Below are 11848 nucleotides of genomic sequence, written 5' to 3'. Positions count from 1 at the left end.
GAAGCACTTACCAGATTGAGAGGAAGGTGTGCAATTTAAAAAGCTTATTAAAAGATCAGGTAGCCCTGGCTGGTGTGGCTCAGTGGATTGAGTGCCGGCCTGTGAAGTGAATGGCTGTAATTTGGTTCCTGGCCAGTTCACATGCCTGGGTTGTGGGCCAGGTCCTCGCTTGAGGGTGTAAGAGGGGCAACTGACCCATGTATCTCTTGCATATCGATGTTTCTCTTCCTCTCTTTCTCTCCCTCCTTCCCCTCTATCTAAAAAATAAATAAAACCTTAAAAAAAATCAGGTAAAGTCTGGAACTTAGTTGGTAGTAATGTACTAATGACAGTTTCTCAGGTTTCATAAAAACACTCCATCTTATTGTTAACAATGGGGGAAACAGGTAGCTAGCTCTGTACTATTTTGCAACTTTTTTGTAAATATAAAATCAATTCCAAAAAAAAGTTTAAGAAGATGATTAGGTAGGTTTCATACATCCGTTTATTCAACAAAAATTGATTGTCTATTATGTGTCAGGCACTGAGTACACATCAGCAACTGAAGGTCATGGTTTCATTCCTTATGGGGTTTACAATCTAGTTAATACCCCTACTGCTTCTTTAAAACAAAACGTGGTAGTTTAACAAAATCTTGTTTGATGAAAAGTAAATGATCTTCTGCATTGGCCTTCACAGCGTGAGCTCGGAAACGACAGCTCCGCCCCGCTCCCTCCGACCCCGCCCCCCGCCCCCCCTCGCGCCTCCCCTCGCCCCTCCTCGCTTTCTGTAAGAACCTTCCTTCCCAGACTCCCTCTCTGGCTCTCAGCTCCGCCCTGTCCCTGCACTCAGCCCCGCCCCTTTCCTTTTGGGCTCCACCTTCGCTCCTCTGAACTTGGGGGCTTGACGCCGACGCAGAGAAAAGGAGATCAAGGAGGAACCTCGAAGGTGCGGAGTTGGGAAAGATCTGTTCCAACTGAAGGCCTTGAAATACCAGATCGCAACGGGTTGGGACGAATCTGGAAGTGACCGCGCTTAGCTTTGCATCACAATACACAGCTTTGCATAACCAACTCTGACAGGCATTTAAAGGCGTCGCTGCGGTCCCAGACCTTGTAGTCATCTTCGCGCAGAACCACCTTTTGCAATGATGCCCGGGATGCGGACTCCGCTCCTGATCGCCCTGGGCTTGCTTCTCGCTGGACCTGAGGCCCTTGCAAAGGTCTCAATGAAACAGGTGAGTGCGGCTCTTTTAGGAGGCTGTTTCCTCTATCCTGGCCGGGCGGATTGGGATGGGAAAGCGCGGAGGGCGGAGGGGGCCGGGGCCGGGGCCAGGGTGGGGTGGGGGTGGAGTGGAAGTAGGGGGAGGGTAGTAGCTATTCCCATCTCTAGAATTCCTCTGCAGCAGAGTCTCTCTAAGCGTTTGTTTCCCTATGTGGGAGAATAAGGAGCTTTCCTCTGCTCTTCTAGGTTTTGTCTGTTGGTCTAATAATCGAATCGACAGGAGACAGATTAAGGAGAGAAAATACCAATTTTAATTACATACACATGCATGTAGGAAACATGCCAAAGTGGCACATCTTGGGGAGGCCTGTTCTGAATCCTTTCGCCTATCTGTACGTGAGGGCGGGCTATAAGACCTTGCTCAGCTCCAGACTTCTTCAGAAGCTTTAACCTCACTTATGTACTCCCCTGCCCTCTTTCCAACCGTCTGAGTGAAATTTTGCCTAGCTGGAGGATTTAGGGACCCCTTCCAGGCCCAGAGACTCGGCCCTGTTTATCTGTCCACCCTTTCTCCCATGAAAAGGCCTGGCTCCCCTCCTCCTCTGTACTGCTCTGTGGCTTGGCTTGTCCTGTGGGTGTGTTTGAAAGGCCCTCCAAGCCAGAAGATCCAGACTTGCTCCTCTGGTGACAAAGATCCAGCCCTGCTCCTGGTTGTGTACCGTGGAGACCTTGTTTTTTCACTTCTTACTTACCCCAAGCTCCAGACCCTTGGGGAAGGGAAGTTCTGTCTTTCTGGGACCCAGAGAAGCCTAGTTTCATTGCCTCCTTGATGCATCGCTGGGGACAAGACACTCACTGTCTCTGGCAGCAGCTGAAGAGAGAGGCCCGGCCTGGATCCCCTCCTCCCAAACACCTTGGAAATATTTGTCTGAGAGTAAGAAACAGTGTGGTGTAGGGGAAGGTGGGATAGGATAGGATAGGACTGAGAGCTGAGAGGCTTGATTCCTAATCCTATCTCTGTCTCTAATCCGTGGGCAAAGCCTTGGGGCTCCTTAAGCTTTGCTTAGACTCTTCATCTGTGAAATGGGCATGATGTCAACCTGCCTTTCTTGAGGGTTGAGGGTGAAGGGAAATGCTCTAAAATTTAGATAAAGTGATATAAGCCACTGGACTCAGCCTCACCCTGCTACAGGGCAAGGAGCCTGTTGGCGTATTGAAAGAAGGAGCTAGGATCTTTGGGTTTATTCTTCCAGGGGATTCCCAGTTTGTCCATGAGTGTAGGTTGAGAATGTTTCTCTTGGCTCCAGGTCTGACCGCTATGAGGTGGAGTTCGGCTAAGGCTCGAGCTTGCCCTACATCCCCATTCTATATGTCTTGGCTATGGATGCCCTTCCAGACCATTCCAAAGGGTTCTGAGATTGACAGTTTTGGAGAGGGCTTGTGACATCATAGAGTTCATCCACCACACGCAGGCCCATAGAGAAGGATAGGGGACTCATCCAAAATCACACAGCCAAGTGGCCCTTTTGATCCTTATCTACCATCACTCAGGACTTCTCTGGGATCACGTGATTCAAAGCGTGACCCTGAGATCCCAGGCCAGATGAAGGCTGTGAGTGTTTGAGCATCCAGAGCACTGAGTTCCCGTTCCTCCTCCAGCTTTAACCGTTCTCGGGATGTTGGGCCGTGGCAAGTGTTAGGTAACAGGGGAGACTGTCTAGCCCCACGCTGGGAATACAGACTCTGATACTGTGCAACGACTGTCATTTATTGTGCACATCCTGTGTGCTATGTGGTAAGCCATGTACTTTTTTTCCTCCTAAACTTTTTTTGGGGGAAATAATTTTAGATTTACAGAGAAGTTGCACAGATAGAACAGAGATACCACATATTCCTCATTCTCTTCCCCTAATGTTAACATCTTACTTACCATGGTGCACTTGTCAAAACTGAGATGCCAACATTGCTACATTACCATTAACGAAACTGTAGGCTTTTTATTTGGATTTTACCAGTTTTTCCATGAATGGTCTTTTTATGTTTCAGGATTCAATCCAGTTACTACATTGTCTTTGTTGTCATGTCTCTCCAATGCCCTCTGGTCTGGGATACTTTTTCAGTCTTGTTTTCATGCGCTTGGCAGTTTCGAAGAGTTGTGACCTGTGCTTTCTGTATACAAACTTCTCCCTCTCTCAGTAGCCCTGTGAGAGGATATAATTATGCCCATTTGATAGATGAGGAAATTGAGTGCCAAGAAGGATTCACTTAGCTGTGGTCTCAGCCAGTGAGAGTGGCTGAGGTCTGGTTTGAACCCAGGTCTGTGATTTGTAACCATATTTCTGCCTTCAGGGCTATGCCTTTCCCCTCTGCCCTCTGTTGCCCCTGTTACCTGTTCCCACATGTTAGGTTACCTCCTTTTCCGGATGAGGCTGGCTCCACTGTGGAGTTCATTGCCACAGAGGCCTCTAGTCAGGCATCTGGAAACCACCTTGTTATGTCTCCCCAAGGGCCTGGGGGAAGGAGAGGGGAGGGGATTCTTCAGCCCCAACAGGACATTCTGGATACTTCCTCCAGCCTGGGATCAGTCCTCAATATCAATCAGGTTGCCGTGGAATCTGTGAAAGCAGCCCCTGAAAATGGCTCATCCTCCTACACACCTTCCGTCCCGACTCTTCATTCCAGGCACTCTTTCAGGTGACAGTGACCTCCTAACTGGTCTCCCTTCTTCCATCTTGTTCCTCTCCAAGCTGGTCTCAAACATGAACCAGAGCCTGGTACTGTCTTGCAGTGGGGTTCCATGGCACTTATAGGAAATTCAGCCTCTTGATTATGACCTGTGAGATTCTGTATGAAACGATCCTGCCACCCTTTTGACCTCATCTGGGTCTCTTGTCCACTGTGTCTAACCCAGTGGCTTCCTTGTAGTGCCAGAGCAGCTAAGCTGCTTTCTACCACAGGGTCTTCGCACATGTGCCCTCTGCCTGGACATTCTTTCTCTCTGTACTTAGACGGCTCACCCCTCATCCTGCAGATGTCCAGCTTAGGTATCACTTCCTCATCACCCTATTTAAGTAAGTCCTTTGTTACTCTCCGCCTTACCATTTGTTTTGCTATGGCACTCAGAAGTCATAGTGGGTAATGTGAACCTTAGACCAAGTTCCTTAAGACAGGGCAGGGACATTTCCAGGTGTTTACCACTACTAACACAAGCACTTAGCTCAGAGTCTGTGATCATTGCTCCACACATACTTGTGGAATATATGTTGAAGGATGCATTTATTGGCTCTTACCCTATATAATGGGCCATGGAGAACACAGGGATGAATCAGACACTGTCCTGCCCTTCTTAGACATGGCAGTGTTTCATTCCAAGTGACAGGAACCTATTCCAAGAAGCTTGAGTAGAGGGGAGTTTACTCCAGGTATATAGGGAATCTCATGGAACCAGAGGCAAGAAGTGGAGGCTGGGATGGTTAATGGCTGTCATTTAGTGAGCCAGCTCATGCTTTGGGCATGACATTGTGTTATGAGCTTTACATACATGCTCTCACCCTTGCAACAACCCCGAGAGGAAAGTATAATAAATGCCTCCACCTAAAAGATGTGGAAATTGGGACTCCAAAGAAGAAACTGCTTATATGGTCACATGATATGGTGGCTGAATGATGATTTCAACCCATGTATGTTGACTAAAGCCTTGTTTTCCCCGTGTCTCACTCCAGAGCCATGCCCCTCAGTGCCTATTTTGTAGGGGAGGGGTGGGGGTAGGTGACTCCATCTGTTCTCCTTTCCACAGGCCCTTTGTTCTTGTCCCTTTGTGTTAGTCAATGGTCACGGGTCTCGAGTTCTGGCCCCATCCCAAAGCAATGACCCAATAACAATGCAAAGCCCAAAGTCCTCTGAGTGACTGTGCCTCCATCTCAATTCCCAGATCAGAGCCAGAGAGAATCTGTCACCTAACCAGATTGGGTTAGGTGTTTCTTTTTGGCCCGGTTGGCTGTGGGTGTGTTGATGATGGGGATCGGCTTGGGGGTGTGGGACTCGTAGGTTCCCTTTCTAAGTGGGGATGTGCATGGTAGGTGTATTGTAAGTTCCTCAGAGGGGGCTGGGAATGGTGTGAGAGGTGGGCAGAGAGTCTGCACAGTGTGTGGGAAGTTTGAAAGATCATAGATGAGAAGGGAACCATGGGAACAGGGAGTCAGTGGTCACGCATTGTGGGACAAGATGGTGGAATCAGGAGACCTCTGGGCGACGTGAAGGAAGAAGAGAAGTGGCTCGGCAGAGGGGAGGAGGGCAACTCAGATGGGGACAGGGCAGGAGCAATGGTGTGGGAGTAAGGAAGCTGGTCGGGATTGGGGAACTTCATTCATTCAACGAGGGTCATTTACCAACAAGTGGCTCCCTCAGGATTGTTTCTTGTGTGCCCTGTTCCCTTCCTGGGGTCACTGCACACCCCTTGAGGGTAAGGTTTGGGATGTTATGTTTCCTCCTGTGTTTTGTGTTTCCTATCGTCCCTGGACCTGCAATGGGGTGAGGGGCGGGGTGCGTGACTGGGATATAAGGTCCTGGGCTCCTGCAAAGGGAAACCCTCCAGGAGCTTCCCTCTAAGGAGATCCCAAGGCTGGCTGGGGAAGTGTGGGGAGCAGGGAGGAGGGAGGGCCGAGGAGGCACTTACCAGAGACCAATAAGGGTTGTCTCCCGTTCTGAGTGCCTGAGCATCCGTAACACTGAGTTCCAGTTCCTCTTCTAGCATTAACCACTTCAAGGTCTTGTATACTGTGCTTTATAGTTTAGCACACTTTTGGAAGTTTATGTCTTTTGAGTCTTTTACTTGAGTACTGCCAATGAAATGGTAGGACAAGTCTCATCCCAAGTTTACTGACGCTCAGTTACCGATGAAGCACAGAGAGGGGAGCCACCTCGCCCAAGGTCATTTCTGTTGATGTGTCTAACCGGTGAGATTTCCCTTGGTCAACTTTTCTCTTCTTTTTTTGCTGCCGTGATTGTCCCTAGTCATACCAGGTCAGTAGCTTTTCCTGGGAGAACTGTGACGAGGGGAAGGACCCTGTGCTGATCAAAAGCCTGAGTGTGGAGCCTAACCCCGTTGTGGATCCTGGGAATGTGACTGTCAGTGCCGAGACCCAGACGAGTGTCACCCTCCGTTCTCCTCTGAAGGTGAGCCCAGGGGTGAGTGGGATCGGTCAGGAGCTGGAGGGAAGGTGCCGTGGGCCAGCCAACAGGGTCCCTGAGTGACATATGCTCAGGGAACCGAGAATCCGGGCATCCCAGAGCAGCGAAGGAGGCGTGGGTTTGTAGACTCCTACTGACGTTTGCAGAATCTCATCGTCATGGTGCTGGAGATTGGAAGGAATCTGCTGGCAGTCCCAACAGGGTCCAGCTGAGCGCACGAATGACAGGTTTCCGCACGCCTGGCAGGCAGAGCACCGTCTCTCGGGCAGCGTGGCACGGTGCTCACTGTTATTTGGCAGCTTGGGTTGGGCACTTTGGTTTTGGTAGTGGTGCTGTTAATTAGAAAACAGACTCTTCAATTAACAAGTGTTATGTAGTTGCAAATAGTCAGAATGGGGGGAGGTGGGAAATAAAAGAATCACCTGAAATCTCACTACCTCATGGTAAGAGGTAAGCATTTTTAACATTTTGGAACATTCCTCCATATAGTTGCCTATAATGCTAATTTTAATATACATGAAAATAAGCAGTACTCCTTGTAAATGTCCTCCTATAATCTAACTCCTCATGAGATAGTCATTGGTAGCTATTGAAATATCTTGTCAGAATTTTTTCTGCATTTGTAAATATATATATATTTATACTGATAGGATTATATGACATGTACTGTTAAATTTGCTCTTTTTTTTTTGCATCATACTATATGTTCCATGCCTCTTTCTATGGCATTTGGCTTATATCTACCTAATCATTTTTGAATGTCAGAAATATTTTATAGATCTGTCATAATGCACTTAACAAATCTAATGTCAGATATTTAGTTTGTTTCCAGGGCAATTTTCTGTTTGTTTTGTTTTTTGGCTATTATAAACACCTTTGCAGAAATTATTCTTGAAAAGCATCTTTTTTTACTTTTCTTATCATCTAGACACAGACTTTTTAGGCCTTTTGATGCATATTGCCAAAGTGCCTCCAAATGTTTGAACCCATTTATCCTCTAACCAGTAACAACAGATTTGGCTTTTCCAAACATTTGTTGACATTGAGCATTTTGTAAAAATCCTCTCCAGTCTTGTGTGTCATCCCTAATGCGGTTCAAGTTCCTTTTATAAGTTTACTTGCCTTTTGTAGTTACACTTCTGGAAAGTCTAGTTATATGCTACATAGTGAGCCAATTAACAGTTAGGTAATGACAAATGCATTTCAACTTGTGTTAGCTCCAACCAGTGGGTGCTGACGACCTAAAGAATTCTAAGGCTGTGATTCAGTGAAGGAGGAAAAACCCTCACATTTGATTATTCATGTCTGCATGGGCACAGGAAAGGGTAATATGGGGCACTTGCCACAGCGTTGTCATTTCTGGTTTGGAAGTCTCTGAGATCCCAACCGATTAAAACCTGTGTGATTACAATGAAATGATGACCTTTTAAAGAGGCAGATGAGCTAGTATGTCTGCCTTGGAACTGATGCTTTTTCAAACTCTTTTCACCAGGTGGAATTAATTGTGCAGAAGGAAATGGCTGGTTTGTGGGTCAAAGTCCCATGTGTGGAACAAATTGGTAGCTGCACCTATGAAGACATGTGCGATATACTTGATATTTACGTCCCCCCTGGAGAGCCCTGCCCAGAGCCCCTGCATGCCTACGGGCTTCCCTGCCACTGTCCCTTCAAAGAAGTAAGTACTCAGGGAGGGAGAGCCTCAGACTGGAGTAAAGATGTGGGGTTTAGAGAGAAGGACCCCTGCGTTCTCCTCCCGCAGATCTGGCTCCCCATGTATGGGTGTAAATTGCTGTGATCTGTTCTGAACTGCTTATCTTTTGAGAGCCTCAGTTTATTCATTACTAAATGGGAGACTTGGACTTCGATGTGACCTTCAGTGCCTTTTAGCAGTAACGTTCCATGCTCTACATGGTTGCTATGGCAATCTCTAGTCTCCTGTGGCTCTTAGGAGAATGGGAGGAGGGATAGTTCATGGCCACAGTCCTAGGTGTGGCTTTAGGTGAGAGTCTCATCAAGAGGCCCCCACTGACCTGTGATCCGTTGGCTTTTCCACAGGGCAAGTACTCCCTGCCCAAGAGTGTAATCACACTACCCCACCTGAACCTGCCTGGCTTGATCAGTACCGGAAACTACCGCATCCAGAACATCCTAAGCAGCGGCGAGAAACGTCTGGGCTGTTTCAAGATCAATGTCTCTCTAGAGGCCGTGTAATGTGGCACCAGCGACAGCAGGATGAAGGGGTGTGAGGAAGGCGTCCCTCTTCCTCTGTCTTGTATTTGTCAAGGCCAAATTCTAATTTTCTGTCCCCCTTCAAGCCCCTTCCTACGGTGATGCTACTACCCTCACTGAAAATCGTTTTGTGCCACTTACATGTTAGGTGTGGGCAAGCGGCCTGAACCTAAGGTAGGGAGACCTTGGTTGCCCTTGACACCTCAGGACGTCTACCGGGCTGGCCACTCCGTGTTCCTCCTTACTGCTGTGGCTTTCTGTCTAAGAGCTTAACTCATCTTCCAAACAGTCAAGAAATATGACGAACATGTTTTGTGACCCCACGTTCGGACTGACCCAGTCTTGCTCTCCTGAAGTATCTTTGTGATTGTCTCATTAAATTTTTTTTTTTTGTCATTAACTTATAAAAGCAGAGTGAGAGTATTAACGGTTTTCATTTTACTCCAACCCCTACATGCAATGAAGAGCCTGAAGTAGTAGATCTCAGTCTATTCCCCCATTAACATCTAGAATTAGTTTAGGTAGTCTTTTCTAGATTTGCCCAATTAACAGTGGGGCATAGTATATCCTGGGGAGGCAGGGCGTGGGCTGGGTGGGGGGCTTCCTTGGGAGAGAGATTTAAGAATGCTCTGTGTATTTACGATAGTTTACAACTCAGGTGCCTGCAGAGCCAAGTATGAGACATAAATGAGTGATGAGGAGCACAGGGAGCACATGTGCCTTCCCTTTTTCCTTTTCATAACAGCACATATGCATTGATGTGAGGCAGCTGATGCCCAATCTCGAGCTGGAGATACACTCAGGGGTGATGGAACTGGGGTGAGTTGGAAAGGGCACATGTTGCTTATAGGGGTCTTTGCTTTCTAGATGCAGCCAGTTAGTGCCACATGAGAATGTTGCAGACCCAGTTTGCCAAATAGTTTCAATTTTTTTTCCTTAGAGAAGCTGGAAACCCAGACTTTTATATGAAAACTTACAATGTTTAAATGTTAGCAAGCAATATTTTTTGAAACACTGCAGGGGTGAAAGGGGCCAAACAGACTTCTCAGTGGGGAAATTTGGCCCAGGGAGGCCAATTTGCAACCTCTAATGTAAGAACATGCATGCTTTGTCCTTTTGGTCTTGAGACAATTCCTCTGGCCCTGGTTTTCTCTGCTTAGGGCCAGACCCATAGTGTCTGACCCAAGGAATAGGCCCTTCTAGTACTAGGGGAGATAGAGGCAGCCTCTTAGAGCTGCGTGCACTGGGTTTCAGGGTGAATGTGGCAGGTGCTGAGGGCTGGGTCCACTGGCAGCTGGTCTGGAGCAGGGATCCAATGAAGAGAGGTGGACCCAAGTCAGGTGCCTGGGTTTGTCCATTGTCCTGTCCTACATGACAACTTACAGACCCACGAATCGGCCCTGAATTACGGGCTCATTTGAAACCTGGAATGGTAATATAGTCATGTGCTACTTGACGAGAAACTGCGTCATTAGGCAATTTTGTCACTGTGCAAACATCATATAGTTGCACAGCCCTGGATGGTATAGCCTTTTGCACAGCTAGGCTATGTGGTGTTGCCTATTGCTCTTGAGTTACAAGCCTGTATGGCATGTTACTGTACAGGATACTGCAGGCAATTGTAACACAATGGCACTTCATGTATCTAAACATAGAAAAGGTACGATAAAAATACTCGTGTGTGAGGCAATGCGTTGCACTAGGACCCTTTATGGCTATGATGCCCCTAGGCAATAGGAATTTCAGCTCCATTATAATCTTCAGGGATCACCTTCTTATATATGGTCCATAATTGACTGAGACATCATTATATAGTGGATTATTATAAATCTTTTTACCTTGCCGAGAGTTCCTCCTTTATATTGGTTGCATATATTTTTTACTGATCACATCCCAGGATTTCAGGATTTTGGTTTGAGGCTTTATTTTCTTGTGATGTCTTTGTCTAGTTTTGGTTCATATATTGCTTTTAATCCACTTTCTTCCACTGATAAACCACAACTATATTTGCATATCCATGAGGGCATTTTTTGCAATGTTTGGGGGCATCATAGCATTTTATTCTGCACAAGTCATAATTTAACCTAATGTTGTCTGTTTCCAACTTTTTACTATTATAAATAACACAAACTCCTCTTGCATAAATTTTTGCAAACAAAAGATTCTTAGGATAAAGTTTTAGAAGTGAAATTAGTGGGTCAGAGGGCTACACCTTTTAAGGCTTATGTATTATAAAATTGTCGTTCAGAAAAGGACATAGCAATGTGTAATCCCATCTGTAGAGACCAAGATTGCTTTTCAAAACCCTTCCCTCAGCTGAGTGTTATTTTTAAAAGTAGGTCAGTAGGTCTTGCACATGATGAAATCCTTTTCTACCCCCCAAACTTCTCAGCCCTTCCAGCCTAAATCAGCTCTCAGTGGCTTTAAGATAGATAGGTAGATGGATGATGTCCTTCTAGGTAGCAAAGTCACCATAATGAGGACAGATTACTAAGAGATTTGATTTATCCTTAACTGACGTCTGGTATACCCATATCTCCAGGGCAACAGGGTAACTTGCTGATGGAAAACCAATTTTCACACATGTGGTTAAAGGATAATCAATTTTTTTTTTTTTTTTTTTTTTACTTTCAGAATGTGAGAGCAGGAAAAGCCCTTCATAACCATTTAGTCCAGTCCTTCATTTCATAGGTGGAAAAACTGAGACAGAGAGAGGGAGGAATTTGCCCGAGATCCCGCGGGAAATAAGTGGCAGAGCCAATGGTTGGACAAAATTACTGCTAAGTTCTCTTTGGTCTGTCTGTGACTCTTCCCCTTGGGAGTCTATCTAGATAGAAAGCCCTCTTCCCCAACATCCACTTGGCTAAAGCTGATGCTTTCAGGGCAGCTGCTGCCCAGTAGGGGAAACAATTGCTTTTGTATTTAAAAATATGTATGGTTTCTGTTTCCGGGAGTATCACAGGTAAATCGCATCCCTTTTCCCATTAAATGAGGCTGATCATGTCCATAGTTGAATGTGGTTTTGGTCAGGAGGTACAAAAGACCTCCAAAAATACCCTCCCCTCAAAAGGGCACAGCCTGAGAGGTGTCACTACCGACTTGTGTCACCTACATTTCTCTTGGAAAGATAAAGAAACCACTCGTTAATATGGAGATGCTGGGGTTTGATAAGTATATATGACATCCATAATAAAAGCCAAACTGGGGATGGGAGGACGGAGAGCTC

The 11848-nt window shown here is 46.5% G+C and overlaps 1 protein-coding gene across 2 annotated transcripts; it reads left to right on the top strand.

Annotated features, from left to right (window-relative positions):
* The first annotated feature begins 799 nt into the window (after nucleotides 1-799).
* GM2A (ganglioside GM2 activator) lies at nucleotides 800-9022 on the top strand. Of its 2 annotated transcripts, none has more exons than XM_054567914.1 (4): nucleotides 800-1216; nucleotides 6217-6378; nucleotides 7886-8072; nucleotides 8641-9022. In XM_054567914.1, the coding sequence occupies exons 1-4, from the start codon at nucleotides 1127-1129 to the stop codon at nucleotides 8787-8789; spliced, it is 588 nt and encodes a 195-aa protein (XP_054423889.1). In that variant the 5' UTR covers nucleotides 800-1126; the 3' UTR covers nucleotides 8790-9022. The 2 variants fall into 2 exon arrangements, with proteins under 2 accessions (XP_054423889.1, XP_054423888.1); XM_054567913.1 differs by having other exon boundaries at nucleotides 804-1216; nucleotides 7886-8068; nucleotides 8449-9022.
* The last annotated feature ends 2826 nt before the right edge of the window (nucleotides 9023-11848 follow it).

This window comes from Pteronotus mesoamericanus, unplaced genomic scaffold (assembly GCF_021234165.1).
Source record: "Pteronotus mesoamericanus isolate MK-2021 breed Mesoamerican mustached bat unplaced genomic scaffold, CSHL_Meso_final contig_2, whole genome shotgun sequence".
Taxonomy (NCBI): Eukaryota; Metazoa; Chordata; class Mammalia; order Chiroptera; family Mormoopidae; genus Pteronotus; species Pteronotus mesoamericanus.
This window is presented reverse-complemented; position numbering and strand designations above follow the sequence as displayed.

Bases quoted from the DNA above. Each gene is read 5' to 3' on its own strand.
- GM2A (XM_054567913.1), top strand. From the start codon at position 1,127: ATGATGCCCGGGATGCGGACTCCGCTCCTGATCGCCCTGGGCTTGCTT. The intron at 1,217-6,216 runs GTGAGTGCGGCT...GATTGTCCCTAG, and splicing joins CAAAGGTCTCAATGAAACAG to TCATACCAGGTCAGTAGCTT. The intron at 6,379-7,885 runs GTGAGCCCAGGG...TCTTTTCACCAG, and splicing joins CCCTCCGTTCTCCTCTGAAG to GTGGAATTAATTGTGCAGAA.